The sequence below is a fragment of the Zalophus californianus genome, chromosome 6 (genome assembly GCF_009762305.2).
Source record: "Zalophus californianus isolate mZalCal1 chromosome 6, mZalCal1.pri.v2, whole genome shotgun sequence".
NCBI classification, from domain to species: domain Eukaryota; kingdom Metazoa; phylum Chordata; class Mammalia; order Carnivora; family Otariidae; genus Zalophus; species Zalophus californianus.
This window is the reverse complement of record NC_045600.1, coordinates 146,694,415-146,710,290: the sequence shown is the minus strand read 5'-3', so window position 1 is coordinate 146,710,290 and position 15,876 is coordinate 146,694,415. Positions and strand designations below refer to the sequence as shown.

Sequence of the window (15,876 nt, the reverse complement as noted above, 5' to 3'; positions counted from 1 at the left end):
ATCACATTAGTGAGTATCTGATGTTGACTCACTCTTGTATTCTTGGAATAAACCCTACTTTAACATGATGCAATATTTTTTTGTGTACACTGCTGTATTCGACTTGGTATTATTTTATTAGAATTTCTGAATTCATAATAGCTAATAGCAGCTCACATTTATTAGGTGCTTTTTATGTTCTAGGCATCATTAAGGCACTTTCCATTAATTATTTCATTTTAATCTAGAAAATTTAGCATGAAGGGCATTTCCTCCTTTGAAATATGAGAGAACCGGGGCGCAGAGAAGTGAAGTCACTTCCCAAGGTCACAGAGAGTGTCAGTAGTGACACTGGCCAGACCACCTGACTCCGAAGCCCTGCACTAGCTACCACTCCACGCCCCCTCCCTGGGGCAAAGACCCGTAACTCAGAAGTCTACTTCTCTTTTCTTGTGTGTCCTACCTCCCAATTTACAGCTTCCTCAACAAATAGGTTCCATGGCATTTTCTCTTTTTCTTTTCTTTTTAAAAAATATTTTATCAGACTTCTATAAACATTGTTTTCGCCTGCAGTGAATTTGCTCATTTCTTCATTTTGTTGGCTATCGTTTCTTAATCATATGTCAAATCTTGGTTTGTATGCTCATTTTGCTTTTTTTTTTAAAGCTCAAAGTTACAGAAAAGTTGCAAGTACCATACAAAGCACTCTTTATCACTGCATCATTTGGATTCTGTTTACAACACATGGCACCCCATCATCTCTGAATACTTTCTTGTGCGTTACCTATAAGATAGTCTCCGATACACCCAAAATACAGCCTTCACAAAGCAAGAAATTAACACCAATGTATTACCACCATCCATCCCTCAGACCCCATTCAAGTTTGGCCAGTTTTCCCGACGATGTCGCAGACAGCAAAAGGACCCATTCCAGAACCACGTCTTGCATTTAGTTGGGATGTCTCTTCAGTCTTTTCTTGACTTTCATAACCTTGACATTTTTGAAGACAACAGACCAGTTATTTTGTAGAATGTCCCTTAATTTCAGTTTCTCTGATGTATCATCACGGCTAGATTCGAGTCATACATCTTTGGCAGGAATATCACAGAAGGATTCTGCGTTCCTCCTGCTGCGTCCCACCAGGTGCTACACCATTTGGATTTGCCCCATTACCAATGGTGTTAATGTTGATCCCGTGGTTAAGGCGGTCTACTATTTTCCTACCGATGCTGTAACAAATAACTACAAATGGACTGGCTTGGAACAACATTAGTTTTTTTTTTCTCTTACAGGTCTAGGGATCAGAAGTCTAACATCAGTCTGACAGGGATGAAATCAAGGTATCGGCAGGGCTGGTTCCTTCTGAAGGCTCCGAAAGAGAATCCATTCCCTGCCTCTTCCAGCTTCTGCTTCCCTCTTCATATCACACTGCCCCACCCAGACCCCCTGCCTCCCTTTTGTAAGGGTCCCTGTGACTCCATCATGCCCAAGGAGAATCTACCCTTCCCAACATCCTTCATTCAACCACTGCTGCAAAGTCCCTTTCACTATGTAGGGTAACATTCAGAGGTTCTGAGATTAGGACGTGGACATCTTTGGGAGTCATTCTTCAGCCTACCACGGGTGGTATCTGCCAGCCTTCTCCCCTGGAGAGTTAACTCTTTTCCCTCTATAATTAATAACTATTTTATGAGGAGCTACTTTGAAACTATGTAGGTATCCCTCTTCTTATCAAACTTTCAATCATTTATTTACTTTGCTATATGCTTATAGTTTCTTATTTTATTCAATGAGTATTCATCAGCATTATTACTTATTTTAACGCTCAAAGTGTCCCAGCCTCGGTTGGTGGAGCCCCTCCAGGATGGCTCATGTGTCCCTCTGACATGTCCCCGTTCTCACCGCCCTTCTCTCACTTTCTGGCACAGTTGTAGGCTCTTTCCGGTGGACGTTCTATTCTCTCCCTCTCTGTCTGCCTACCCTTGCACCTTTGCTCTCCTAACTTACAGTTTGGCAGCTGCTTCTAGGTGGGCATTTTTAAGCTCCCATCCTGTGGTATATCAGGGAAAACGTGCATCCCACAAAGCTAGGACTTCAGACAACAGATCAGCAGCCGGCTTCCCCTCCCAGCTTCCTTTCAGGGACTGAGGTACATGCAAACCCCCAGCTTCTAGTCCAGTCTTTTAGTCCCCCTTAAGCCCAAAGGACCTGCCCCTGCCTTTGGCTTCCAGAGCCCAGCAGGCTCCAGGCTTCAGCCAGCCCCTACCACTCTGCATTTCTTTTCTGATTTGGATTGATGGAGATCTTGTTTTTCAGCCTGGCTGTGACTTTTTAATTTACTGTATATATTTCACCTATTTATTGTTGCAGTTTGGAGAAGAGAGGACGCACTTGAACCTAAATTCTCCAAACCATCCCAAAGGGAAAGTCAACTACATTTCAAGAGCATTCTTTTTAAAAGATCATATGTGGTCGTATCCGATTGTAGCAAGAGGACGACAGGGGAAGCAATATGAAAGTAAGACTGCGAATCCTGGGAAGAAGGTGGCACCCCCCCCTCCCCCCAGATCCTGCCCTCCCGCTTGGTTCGTCCAGTTGTTCCGTTTCTCTGCTGGGACCCAGACAGGGGAGGAGGTGCGGAGCCGCGCGCTACGGAAATCACTGGAGGCACTTTTAGATCCCGGACTGAGGCTCTGGCCAAGTCCCGAAGTAGGGCTGCCCTGGTGCTGATGCCTGTCCCGTGAAGTCCCCGGCCCCGAGGGGAATAGTACTGATCCCAACACCCGGTGAGGACCACCGGGCTGGAGGAGGGGCTGCGTGCTCCCTTGAGTCACCTGAGCTGCCTCGGGTCAGCCCAGGTGGAAGGCCAAGGGGGCAGGGGGGACAAGGGGCACAGGCGGCCCACTCCGGGCCCCGTCCAGTCCCTTCAACTCTGCTCGCTTCCCCAGTTCCCCAAGCTAGGCCAGGGGACCCTGAGCTAGTCACCCTCCCCAATGCCACCCACTTTTCCTAAGTGCCTCCCTTGTTTGCAGAGAGCCGAGCCCCACTCCAGCTGGCTCGCTCCCTACTCCCTGCGACGCCCCTTTTTTTCGGCAAACCCCAGGGTACGGACCCTCCCTGGGGCACAACCACGTGTCCGAACAGTGCGGGGACCCTGCGCCAGCGCCCCCGGGTCTCCCCACGGGACGCGCGGGGCGGGCGCGGCCGGAGCAGGTGGGAGCCAGGCGGGGGCGACAACCCGCGGCCACAGGTCCGGGAGCCCCAGCCGGCCCCGCCCCTCCCCGAGTGGGCGGGGCTCACGGCAGCCACCCCCGCGGGGCCCCGCCGGGCCCTCTGCCGGGTCCTAGTGCCCGCCGGCGGCGCCGTCAGACTCCGAGGCCAGCCCCCGCGCTCCCTGCCTGCTAGTGGCTCGCCGGCGCCGGGGTGCTCCGACAGCTGCGCTCGCCGCGGCTGCCTCTCCGGCCCCCGCCCGCCATGAGGAGTGCGCAGCCCCTGGTCCTTTTCTCCCTGGTTGCCCTTTGCCGGCGCGGTGAGTTCTTTTCGGGAAAGGAGGGAGGGGCGTCGGTCGCGCCGCCCGGCTGCACTGGCCACAGGTGGGGGGGCCTGGGGGAGTGGCCCGAGGTCGTCCCGGCCGGACGGGGGCGTGGGCGGGCTGAGCCCACTGGCCGTGGCCTCTGGGACGGGCCAGGGCGATGGGTCCCCGAGGTTTGGGGTGGGGGCTGCCTCTCCTCCCTGTGCACCTGCCGGGCAGCCTGCGCGGCGAGAACCTCCGGGCTGAGCCGGGGCTGCGTGGCACCGGCTCTGCACTAGCGCGAAGGGAGTCTGCGGGACGCCGATGTCAGGTGTCAATAGGCTCCTCACCTGCCAGGTGTAGGCAGGGAGCACCCCCGCTGCTCGGCCTGGGAGAGAGGGCTCCACGCTGCTAGGCTAGAGATGGGGAAACTCAGCCCGGACCGGGAAGGGCTTGCCCAAATCGCCAGACCCGGAATGGTTTGCAGTGTGGGGCGTGTCTCCTAAGAAACACACTTTTAAGACACCACTGTCTCTGGTCACCCACCCTTGGGGCTGGGCTGGCTTGGACAGACAGCGTGGAGGAGCGTCAGGCTGGCGAAGTGGAGAGCCGCAGTCTCTGACACCTGAAAGGGAGACCTCATCAGCCCTTCCCAGGCAGAGTCCAGATGTGATGAGGATTGCCTTCTCTGGGCCTCAATAACCCGCCCCCCCCCACCTTCCCCCGAGTTCCAAGGACCCTTAGTTCCTACTGTCTGGCCCAAGCTTGTCCTCCGAGTCCTGCTTATAACCCAGGAGACCAGGCGGGACTACATCTTCCTTGGACAGCACACAGCACTGGAGGTGTTGGAAGCAGGTCTGCGAGGACATACAAGTTCCTACAGGGAAGTGCAGCTCTCACCAAAGATGGTGTCCCCACTCTGTGTGTGTCCTGGCTCTGTTGCCACTTGCCGGGTGACCCCATGCCATTCCTTTCCTCTCTCCGGGCCTCAGTTTCCCCACCTGTTCTACAGGAATGATATGCCCTGCCTACATCCTTGGGGACTCAGATATGAGTCAGCTGCCGTGTTTCTAAAGCGCGGTCCTGGGGCCACCTGCATCAGGATGACCCCGTACAAATTAGTGGACCCCACCCTAGCCTCATGGGATCTAAATCTCTGGAAATAGAGCCTGGGAACCTGGGTTTATACAAGCACCCAGCTGATTCTTACACATGACAGATAATATGTGGTGAGCTTTTTGTAAAAGGTAAAAATCTCGACCTTTAAAAAAAAAAAATCCAGAGCTGCCTTTTAATAAATACGAATCTCCTGTTCCTTTCCTCAGTGAAGGACACGCACCCCAAACTGAAAACCACTCTGCCTTCTGGATATTGCCTTGCCAGGAGATTCTGTTGGTCTTTACCTTCTATGGTTTGTGTTCCAAAACAATAGCTATTATCTCTTCGCTTTCCCAATATTAGATTCTAAGATTATGCTTTGTCCAACTGTACACACAGTCAGCACAGTGGAGGGTTTGAGCTGCGGCTTCCCCCCAGATGTTAACCCCTTCCTGCTCCCGAGCTGGTTTTCCAGAGAAGGCCTAGGAAGGCCAGGCCCTGGACACAACGCTGGCCCGGGACTCCTCAGAGTCACTGGGTCATGACTGACCCCTAGTGGTGGCCTCCCTGTTGAACTGTGTCGACCCCAGGGCTGGGACATGACCCCCTGACCCTTGTCATGGAGCGGGGACAGGCCCTTGTCTTTTGAACCCAGCAGGCCTCACAGACAGAAAGCAACAAATATGTGTTGTTCTGGGTTCCCACTGCCTTTTTGGTGGTGGTGGGAGACCATTCCAGCCCACAGCAGCCCTGCTGGTCTTTCCCCCCCACACATACAAGGGCAAACACAGGTGACAGTAGGAGCACACACTCAGCTATGTACCAGGATGGCCTCTGCAGGGCAGTCTCCCTTTGGGGACGTTAGCAAGGGCAGGACAGAAGGCACTGGGGTCCGGGAGGGCCCCCTCTGAAGGAGGCTCTGAGACCTGGCCCTGCTCTGACCTGGTGGGGCTCCTCAAGTAAGTTCCTTCCCTCTTGGGTCTTAGTTTCCCCGGATGAGAAACAGGGAACGTGCAAAATGGCCTGAGGTTTTCAGAACCCCTAACTCTGGAGCCCACAGCCTGTCCTCAGGATGGGGAGGGTCCCTCAGGCCAGGTGAAGGCCCAAGAGGCAGGAGAGCCCCAAAGGTGAGCAGCCTGAGCGCCCCAGCCTGCAGAGCAGCCTTGACCTCTCAGGAACCTGGTGGACCAACCTCTGGGGCTGCAGAGATGTGGGCTCCAGTCTCTCCCTGTCCTGTAGGACCAGGAGCTGCAGATTCTGACCCCAGACTGGCCTCAGAAATGCCAGAGGGGCTTGGGCAAGTGATACAGCCCGCTTTCTGAAATGACAGGTCAGCCCAAATACACACTGAAGAGGCGCTATGGGAGGGACCCAGCTTCAGTCTGGGGCTACAGGCTGGCTTCTAGGGTATTCAAACAGCTTGCCTCTGGGAGGGGTCCAGGGTAGGAGAGGCAGAGCTCAGAATCTAGGCCACGCATCCAGAGGACCCCCTCTGGACAGCCCCAGGCAGTCTGGGGGAGGGGCAGCGGGCAGCAGGTGCACCCGGGAGCATCATTCACAAGGCACTAAATATTGCATCTGCTCCACATAGGCAGCGAGTCGGAAAGTGCATGGAGCAGGCTGGCGTGGCGCCGGCTCCCGTGGCCCTGTGTCCAGCCCAGCACCCACACAGGAGGCCACCTTAGACCCGCTTCACAGGCCGTTCAGGCTCTGGGCCCTCTGGCCCCACCCAGAGAGAGGGATTTGGCAAAAAGCCCGCACTGGCCCTTCAGGGAAGGATGTCATCTGAACCCCACGCCCAGCGAGACCCAGCCCCTCCCCGGCAGCCCCACCCCCACCTCCTCAACCCCCCTGTTACCTGATCTTCTCCCACCTGCTCTCCTGCCCAACACCACCTGCTCTGCACATCTCCCCTCCCTCCTGCTGGGCTCTCCTGCTCAAGTGTCCTTGACCTTCCCCAGAGTCTCTTCCCAAGGCACCACCCCCACCCCTGCCCTCAGCTGACACATCCTCCCAGAAGACACCAGGGTAAACAAGACCAGGTCCCTGAACCTCATCTCCACTCCCAGACGTGTGAAGGAGCTGGGACCCAGACCCACACCCCGCTGGGCAAGAGATCCAGGCCTGTGGGAGCTCAGGGGGCCCAGGGGCAGGCCAGGCTTCTTGTGGGAGCTGCACTGGTTACGGCCCTGAGCCCACCCCTCTCCTTTAAGCTCCGGACCAGGAGCCAACTGTCAGCTGGACCCCAACACTTTGCAGTCTGAGGGTCCTAACTCGGGAAATTCCCCGTGGTCAGTCTGTTCTCTGCCCGTGAACATAGCACCCGCCTCGCCTCTCTGCACACAAACCCATGGTGGTATCCCTCCGCCGCTACACCGGAAACCGAGGCAGGAGGCACTTCTGGTGTTTGCTTGCTGTCATCCCTGGCACCTGGCACGGTGTCTGGCACAAGACAGACAGACGTTTGATGGTTGGTGGCCTGGGGGCCACTCTGGCAGAGAGAGTGCATTCAAGGACTCAGACGTACGACCGTGAAGACAGGGAGGGAAGAGGAAAGCAGGAAGGACGGCGGACCGCCGAGCGTCCGGGTGGACCCGTGAGAAAAGAGCAGGTCGAGGAGGGCAGGCTGGTACCAGGGCCAAAGGGCTCAGTCTGGGACACCTGAGAGGCTCAGGTGGGGAAGGCCCTGGTGAGGCCACGGCCACTGACTGTCGTGCTGCGTGGCGTGTGGCAGCAGGGGCAGAGTCAGGCGGGGACACCTGCAAGGGGCTACAGGAAGAGCCCGGGCTGTGCTCCATGACCCGGGCTAGAGTCGGGGAGCGGGAGAACAGACGGATAGACTTGGGGTGCAGAGAGACTTGCAGGCAGCACCCCGTTTCTGGACGCAGCGTCCGGGTGTGGGCTGCCCTTCATCCTAGTGGGAAGGGGAGGAAGGAGGGGGCAGCCCGCCCCCGGCCTCTGTGCACCCGGCCCCGCTCTCCCCTTGGCGGCCAGCAGGGAGGGCCCAGCAGGTCTGACCGTGTGTCTCCCCAGGGGACTGCCGTGTGGCCAATGCAGAGGAGAGGCTGGTAGATGACCTTCTAAACCGAACCCGCTACAACAACCTGATCCGCCCGGCCACCAGCTCGGCCCAGCTCATCTCCATCCAGCTGCAGCTGTCCCTGGCCCAGCTCATCAGCGTGGTAGGTGCTGGCCGCCCCCGTCCAGGCCGGGTAGCCGGAGTGTGGGGCTGGGGGCACCTCTGGCTTGGCCCAGACCTCTAGACCAGGTCAGATCGCTTGTCTGCTCCTTTTCCATATGCATATGTTCAGGAGTCCACCTAAACTGGAGGCCTGACCACCTCAGTGCTGTGACTCCTTGGTCCCGGAACTGCAGGCCGGCCTTGCACTCTCGTCCTTGCTGGGCGAGCCCTGCCCGCTGCGTGCACACCAATCCTACCGTTCGGGGCCACCGTTAATCCCAGATCTCAACATCGATGAAAATGCTTTAACTTCAAGCCACAGAACATCCAAGTCCCAGTGGCCAAAACACTGAGAACCCAGCGAGAGCAGGCCAGTGCCTCCGTGCCGGTCAGTCAGTCGGGGACCCGGCGGTGCCGGAGCTCTGGGTCGCCGTCCGTGCCGGTCAGGAGGCCCGGAAGATGCTGGGTGTCCAATACCTAACAAAGTCATGGTTCTGTTAACAAAGATGTGAAGGGGCAATGACCGCTGGGTGGGCGTCCACCATGGCCATAAACTTCTCCTTGTCCTGGCAGCTGTACCCTATCATCGCCCTCCCCTAGCCTGCCCAACAGAGGCCCCCACGTCCCCCCACTCGTCGGGGGACAGAGGAATGAGGCTGTGGGACCTGATGGGTACCGAGGCCCCGGTGTGGGGACAGGACCAGAGGCAGCCGCTGCCCGGGGTGGGGGTGAGAGTCTGGACAGGTGAGGGCAGCCACCGCGGGCATGGGAAGGAGGAACAGCTTGCAGACTCCACCAGTAGGGCTGTCAGCTCCTGGTGTGTGGATGTGGGGCAGGGGTAGGGGTGCTGAGGTGCCGGGGAGCTCCCCCTCTCCCCTCCTTGTCTCTGAGCTGAGAGTGTCTGCAGGAACCACGGCCCACGGTTAACCTTCCCCGTGTGGCCTTCCCACAGCCCCAGACACGGGGTTGGAACCCGCCCGGGAAGGAGCTGGGAGGGGAGCACCGTAGGGCACCGCATCTGGTCGTGGGGAAGGAGGTAACGGGGGGGCTGAACCTCCTGGGGACAGGTGGCCCCCACAAACCCACCCCCTCCAAGCAACGCCCCCCAGAAGGCTGGGAGGAGGGTCCCCTGGGAGGAAGCACAGCCAGACAATGGGGGAGGGGACGGACAGCCTGGGCTTTCTGTCCCTCTCCCCTCTGCAGGCCGCCTGGGAAGAACAAGGAGCCAGGCCAGGCTAGTGTTGGAGTTTACGGTGCAGCCAAAGGTGTTTTGCTTAACGGGGTGAGCCCAGATGCCACTCCACGGCTGCTGCCCTGCTCAGGGGAAACAGGCAGGTGCCTGTGGTAGCGCTTCCAGGCTAAGGCTGCCCCTGCCAGATCTACCCTGTGGGCCGTGGGAGGTCACAGAAGTTACCAGAAGGAGGAGGGCTCCCACCCTATGCTGTGAGTGTGCTCCTGTGAGCGGTGATCACCCCGAACGCTGTACGGAGAATAGGTATTCGGTCCGAGGGTTTATTTCTTCTGTATTCCAGGACCTGGTTTTCCAGGAGGGAGGGTTATGGGCATGACCAGTTTAAAGATGGAAGTTTCCAGGGAGGAAGCAAGGAGTGTGTGCAGGCCCTCCCAAGAAGCTCCCTGGGGTGGCCAGGCCTTGAGCTGTCCTCCTCGGGCGTGTTCTGCAGCCGCTGGGGAGGGACGGACAGAACTGAGACACAAGAGAATTCCTGAGCGATAGAGCCTGAACGGAGGTGGGCCACGTGGGTAATACATTTGCTCAAATTGATCAAACTGTTTGCTTAAAACCTATGCACTTCACTGTATGTAAGTTTTACCACAACTTAAAAAAAAAATGTTTTTAAAGACAGATGAAGGCATTCAGAGTTGCAGACTAGCCTTTCCACAAGAACAACTAGAAAAGCTGTGTAAAAATGCCTCCCACTCCATTAATCTCTGTGTGACAGTCTTGGAGAGCTCAGCCAGGACTCAAGGGACCAGGTTCCAGGAGGAGACCCTCGGTCTATGGCGCTTGTCCCTGCACATGATGACAGGGACATGCTAAAAGGCCGAGGGGCTAAGGAGAGGGCAGCATGGTGGCTGCGAGGCTGGAGCCCAGCTGAGTGTCTGGTGCTCTCGCAGGGCTGGGGACACATGCCAGCGTTCGGGCCCCACGAGATGCGGAGACCCTGAAAAGACCACCCATCAGAGTAAAAATGAATCAAAAGTAGGCCAGCTCTCAAAACAACTAAACCTGCTGTGAACCAGCTCAGACACAGACCAGATGAAGGGGATCGGCCCCTCCTCCATCTGCCATTATGCCGAAGTCAGTTCTCCCTGGAGGCCTATGAAAGCAGATAAAAATGCACTAGGCACACAGTAAGACAAGACCAAATGAAAAAAGACTGAGAGAAAAAAAGACAAAGGAAACAGACACACAGATGGTTTGGATATTGGAGTGATCAGACAAAAACTTTACACCAACTGCCATTAACGTGGCAAATTTTATGTGCATTTTACCACTATGAAAAATAAATAAATTATGAAGAAACTTCGGGAGCTGGGGGGAGGACGGAGGAGGGACACTGGGGGACGTGGGGTAAGAGTGGGGGTTTTCAGCTGAGCAACACAGTCTGAGAGGTTGAGAGGAGCCTTTTGAAAGGATCCCCTGGCTGCTGAGCAGAGACAGTGGGACGAGGAGGCGTGGGGTGAGGAGGAGGGCCAGCGGGGAGGCGACTGCAGTTGTCCAGCTGGTGGATACTGCCGGCAGCCATGACAGAAGCAGACAAGTCTGAGATGCACGCAGAGGGTTCCATCTACAGGACACCCTGGGGGGGGGGGGGGTCAGAGAATGGGGTGCAGAGACTGCCCCCAGGTTTCTGGCCTATGGAGCGGCACGGCTGGGGGAGGCAATACCAGCAGAGGACCCGATCTGGGTGACAATCACAAGCTTTTGTCCCAGACACGTGGGGTGTGAAATACCTCTGAGCCATCCCAGAGATGGTGGGTCAGCGGCTGGGCATGTGGCCCTGGAGCCCCGAGGCTTCTGTGTGACAACGTGGGGTCTGTGTGTGAGGGCTCCTCCCACCTGGTAAGTGGATATCCCCGTTTCCCTCCCCAGAATGAGCGAGAACAGATCATGACCACCAATGTCTGGCTGAAACAGGTAAGTGTCCTGCAGGGTCCCCAGCCCAGGAGGCATTTCTTCCAGGGCCACCCCCTTGGTGGCTACGGGCCTCCAACTTACAGGGCCGTGCCTGTCTGCTCAGGAGTGGACCGACTACCGCCTGGCCTGGAACAGCTCCCACTATGAAGGCGTGAACATCCTGAGGATCCCTGCAAAGCGCATCTGGCTGCCAGACATTGTGCTTTACAACAAGTGAGTGGCAGGGTTGGCCGAGGAGGTGAGAGCCAGGTCAGGGCAGCAGGCCTGGACTCTAGGGGTCCTCGGGTCCTGAGGCCAGCCCTGGGCCTCATCTGTGCTTCACTCAGACCTCCAGGCGGTCAGGCGGGAAAAGGAAATGGGCAGACCCAGCACCCTCCATGGCAGGTGGGGCATTGGAGGCCCGGAGAAGGGGGGAGAGCCCCACTCACTCATTCGGGCACAGCTGGGCCCAGAGCCAGCGTCTGGACCCCGAATCCAGTGCTCTTTCTGGTCTCCATCCTATCTCGTTGGCCCTCAGATGCTCTGTCAGTGCTGGGTGTTGGTCGCATCAATATCTTGGGTGCACGGAGGGAGCGAGAGGGTCTCGTGGGGTCACAGTGTTCCCAGCAGAAGCATGAACCAAGTTCAGGTCCTCACTGGACTGCTTCCTAGTTTTCTGACCTTTAAGAAGTCACTGAACCTCTCTGAGCCTCGGTGTCCCCATTTGTAAAATGCGGGTCCTAGGAAAACCCACCTCCGATGACTGTGAGGCACACGTGAGCTCATCCATGTGAAGGGCGCTCTGTGCCACACGGGGGCCACAGGAAGTTGGCCTTTTCAGGGAGGGCGCCAGGGGCTGGAAGGATGGCCGCTGAGAAACAGTCCCAAGGACTCGCTGGCAAGTTCCCCATGTTCTCTTCTCCATGCCTCTAGCGCCGATGGAACCTACGAGGTGTCTCTCTACACCAACGTGGTGGTCCGCTCCAACGGCAGCATCTTCTGGCTGCCGCCCGCCATCTACAAGAGCGCCTGCAAGATCGAGGTAAAGCACTTCCCGTTCGACCAGCAGAACTGCACCCTCAAGTTCCGCTCCTGGACCTACGACCACACAGAGATCGACATGGTGCTCAAGTCCCCCACGGCCAGCATGGACGACTTCACCCCCAGCGGCGAGTGGGACATCGTGGCACTGCCCGGCCGGCGGACCGTGAACCCGCAGGACCCCAGCTACGTGGACGTGACCTACGACTTCATCATCCGCCGCAAGCCGCTCTTCTACACCATCAACCTCATCATCCCCTGCGTGCTCATCACCTCGCTGGCCATCCTTGTGTTCTACCTGCCGTCCGACTGCGGCGAGAAGATGACGCTGTGCATCTCCGTGCTGCTGGCGCTCACCGTCTTCCTGCTGCTCATCTCCAAGATCGTGCCGCCCACCTCCCTGGACGTGCCGCTCATCGGCAAGTACCTCATGTTCACCATGGTGCTCGTCACCTTCTCCATCGTCACCAGCGTGTGCGTGCTCAACGTGCACCACCGCTCGCCCAGCACGCACACCATGGCGCCCTGGGTCCGGCGCTGCTTCCTACACAAGCTGCCCACCTTCCTCTTCATGAAGCGCCCGGACAGCAGCCCCTCGAGGACCCCCCAGCCCTGCCAGCCTCGCCCGACCCGGTCCGAGGCCACCTCCGCCTCAGCCACGGGTCCAGCCAGCGCCCCCAACCTCTATGGGAGCTCCATGTACTTTGTGAATCCTGCCTCTGCAGCCCCCAAGTCCCTGGCCGGCTCCGGGTCCGGCTCCAATGCGGCGGGCACGGCCCGGGGTTTCCAGCTGAGGTCTTCCGGGAGGTTCCGGCAGGATGTGCAGGACGCATTAGAGGGTGTCAGCTTCATTGCCCAGCACATGAGGAGTGATGACCAAGACCAGAGTGTAAGTCCCCAGCCCGGTCCCTGCCCCACTGCCCGCAGTTCACTCACGGGACAGAGCGCCCAGACCCTTGGCTGGAGCGTGGAACCCAAAACTGAACTGTTTTATTGTAGCTCCAGGCATCAGGGAAGAGGAAGGAAGTACCAAGGACCCATTTTTTGTTTGTTTTGGGGTCCCCAGAAGCAGCCCTGAGTTGAGGGCCCAGGCAAAGGCAGTTCACCTGCAGAGTGAGCTCAGGAAGCTCAGGGAGGGCCCCGGGGAGACCAGGGAAGGCAGAGCAGGCTGCCCATGACTGCCATGGGCTCTGGAGGCTCTGAGGATGCAGGGAAGCACACACCCCTCGGCTCCCACCCCCAGGGGCAGAGGGTGGCCCCGGGCAGTCCCTCCCCAGCTCGTCCAGGCTCACGCTGGGGCCGAGGAGGCAGGAGCCACGGGAGCCACGGACACCCCGAGCTGGTGGCTGTCACTGGGCTGGAAGGGGACCTCAGTCTTGGGGACGAGGGTGGGCCGGGCACCAAGGGCACCCGCTCCCCTTGTCCCCCAGCTTGCCAACAAGCCCCACAAACGGGACACCTTTGGGGAGTACAGAAAAGCAGTTAGAACGTCACTGCTGGTACGGTGATAATGTGATGACAGATTTGCAAAGAGAGGTTACGTTTACTGTCACAGGACAAAGCCAGGGGCACTAATGGAGAGGGTCTCCCAGGCCTCACGGGCCAGGCTGGTGGTAACTGAACGCAGAGCAGGATGTGTCTGCACCAGGCAGGAGGGCTGCTGAGTCACGGTGCTGTGAATGCTCTCATTCCAACACCTTACAGAGCAGACCCCCTGCCCGGCGGCCTGCAGCTGCGGGGGAGAAGGAGGGCACAGCCTCGTGCTCACCTTGCACCGGCCGCCTTCTCAGGGGAAAGCACGGGTTTCCGCTAGTTGGAGGGACAGGAGCAGGCTGCAGAAGCTCCAGGACCACCCCATGAAAGAGGAAGAGCACGTAACCAACGGGACGTGGCACGGGAGCTCCTCGGAGCTCGGCCAGGGCCAGCAGCGCCGCCACTTACAAATGCAGCCCGGCCTGGCCCGCACTGGACTCAGAGTCTGCATTTTCAGCAGACCTCATGTCACAGTCCAGCTCGAGAAGCACAGCTCTAGAAGACCATCAGATTTCACTTTTGGTTGTGCTTTCTTTCTTTTAAAACCATCCAGCAGCTCGGCATCGGCTAATCGCCTGGGTCCCAGATGCTGATACATAGCGCGGGGCCCTGCTGGCTACAGGGAACCCCTGGGTAACTGCTCATGGTCCGGCTCTGGGGCCACAAGGGCCGCGTTCTGAGTGAGCCCAGGCCTCTCTGGGAGGCCCCCTGAGCCTGCACCTGTGACCCCTCCCCCGGTGCTCTGTGCACACATTCAGGCTGAGAAGCCTGGTGTCCTTGCTCCTGGCTGAGCCGCCACCCGCCCTGAGCGCCCTCTTCTAAAGGTCCCCCCGCCCCGTGACACTCACGTGCCTCCCGCCATTTCTAATTCAATTAAGCAAAAGCCTCTTGCGGGGAGCAACCAGGCGGGGTCCCCCATTATTACAATCACCATTTCCCTGAGCCCCGAGTACACGCTGGGTGCTCTGCCAGGACCAGACCTACATCACTGCCCACCCCCCCAGGAACCATGGCAAGAGGCATGTATGCGAACCCCACTCCACGTCGGGGAGCGCGAGGCTCAGAGACGCGCGCTGCCTGGCCCGGGGCCACGCAGCCGGTACAGGCCAGAGCGGATCTCTGCTGTCCTCACACCTCCCTGCCTGCCTTGAGCGCACGCTGGCCACCTTCCTCCGGCCTGGTTTGCCCCCTTCCGAGCACAGACCCAGGCTGCGGCTCATCTTCAGCACCCCCCCCATTAACTGGTCGCTGTAAATAGCAAATATAAAAAGGGGAAAAGTCACACACACCAAAAATACAGTCGTCTTAAATGAGGGCTGTCAAAATGAAACCTCAGAGAGCCAAGCAGAGGCCACACGGGGCGCAGGCTGCTCGGGGCCTGCCGGTCCTGGGGGGTGGGGGGGGCCGCCTGACACGGGATCGCCCTGGAGGGGCCCTGACAAACTGGGTCACTGATGTCGCCTCGTCCGCTGCTGCCCAAATTTCCAAGCCCAGAGCCTCTGCTGAGTTCAGGTCAGGCCACTCTCCAGCGGGAAACACGGGCAGAGGCGTCAGACGGGCCTAGGGTCGGGGGTGGGGTGGGGGGCGACAGACCAGGGTGCCCACGGAGGCTCTGGGAAGTGGGGGCAGGGGGAGGTGACGAAGCCGAGGGAGGCCGGTCTCCGTCCACAGTGTTAGGGAACTGAGCAGATTCCACAGCCAGGTTTCCAGGTGTCCTGCCCCCCACACGGAGAGGTGGGCCCCAAATCTTCCTTTGGGCAGAACCCAGGCAGGAGGCTGGGGCTCAAAGTAAGAGAAGGGGACTCGCCATGATGTGGTTCTCCAGTCACACTGCTCAGTATTAGTGGTATTACCATTACTAACCCTTCCATCTGTCGCTTCTGTCCCGCCGGTGCCTGTCGGGGGGGTGGGGGGGGAGTCCTGCAACGCTGCAGCTGGGGGGTGGCCACACCAGCCTGGGGGCTCCCTGGCCCACAGCGAGGGCCCCGCGTGGGGGAAGGAGACCAGGGAGGTCCGGGTGCCCCTAACGGCCGCTCTGTCTGCCTGCAGGTCGTCGAGGACTGGAAGTACGTGGCCATGGTGGTCGACCGGCTGTTCCTGTGGGTGTTTGTGGTTGTGTGTGTGCTCGGCACCGTGGGGCTCTTCCTGCCTCCCCTCTTCCAGACCCACACACCCTCCGAGGGGTCCTAGTCTGCCCTGCCTGCCCAAGGGCCCCGGGGCTGCAGGGTGAGAGGACCCGAGTCCCTCGGCCGTCAACCCTGTCAAACAAACAGCCACAGCTGGGGGAGGGCAGGACGGAAGCAGGGGGCTGCCCGCGCTGAAGGGAAGCCCAGCCGCAGGGGCTTCGGACAGAGTGACTCCGGCCAGCCTCCTTCCCTGCACCGGAGAGAAGG

General features: G+C 58.5%; 1 protein-coding gene across 1 annotated transcript; it reads left to right on the top strand.

The window, feature by feature from the left end:
• Positions 1-3,414: 3,414 nt before the first annotated feature.
• Positions 3,415-15,673, top strand: CHRNB4 (cholinergic receptor nicotinic beta 4 subunit). Its single transcript, XM_027569246.1, has 6 exons — positions 3,415-3,509; positions 7,623-7,771; positions 10,886-10,930; positions 11,034-11,143; positions 11,843-12,839; positions 15,533-15,673. Exons 1-6 carry the CDS (start codon positions 3,455-3,457, stop codon positions 15,671-15,673), a joined length of 1,497 nt encoding a protein of 498 aa, XP_027425047.1. The 5' UTR covers positions 3,415-3,454.
• Positions 15,674-15,876: the final 203 nt, after the last annotated feature.

Bases quoted from the DNA above. Each gene is read 5' to 3' on its own strand.
- CHRNB4 (XM_027569246.1), top strand. From the start codon at position 3,455: ATGAGGAGTGCGCAGCCCCTGGTCCTTTTCTCCCTGGTTGCCCTTTGC. The intron at 3,510-7,622 runs GTGAGTTCTTTT...GTGTCTCCCCAG, and splicing joins GGTTGCCCTTTGCCGGCGCG to GGGACTGCCGTGTGGCCAAT. The intron at 11,144-11,842 runs GTGAGTGGCAGG...CCATGCCTCTAG, and splicing joins GACATTGTGCTTTACAACAA to CGCCGATGGAACCTACGAGG.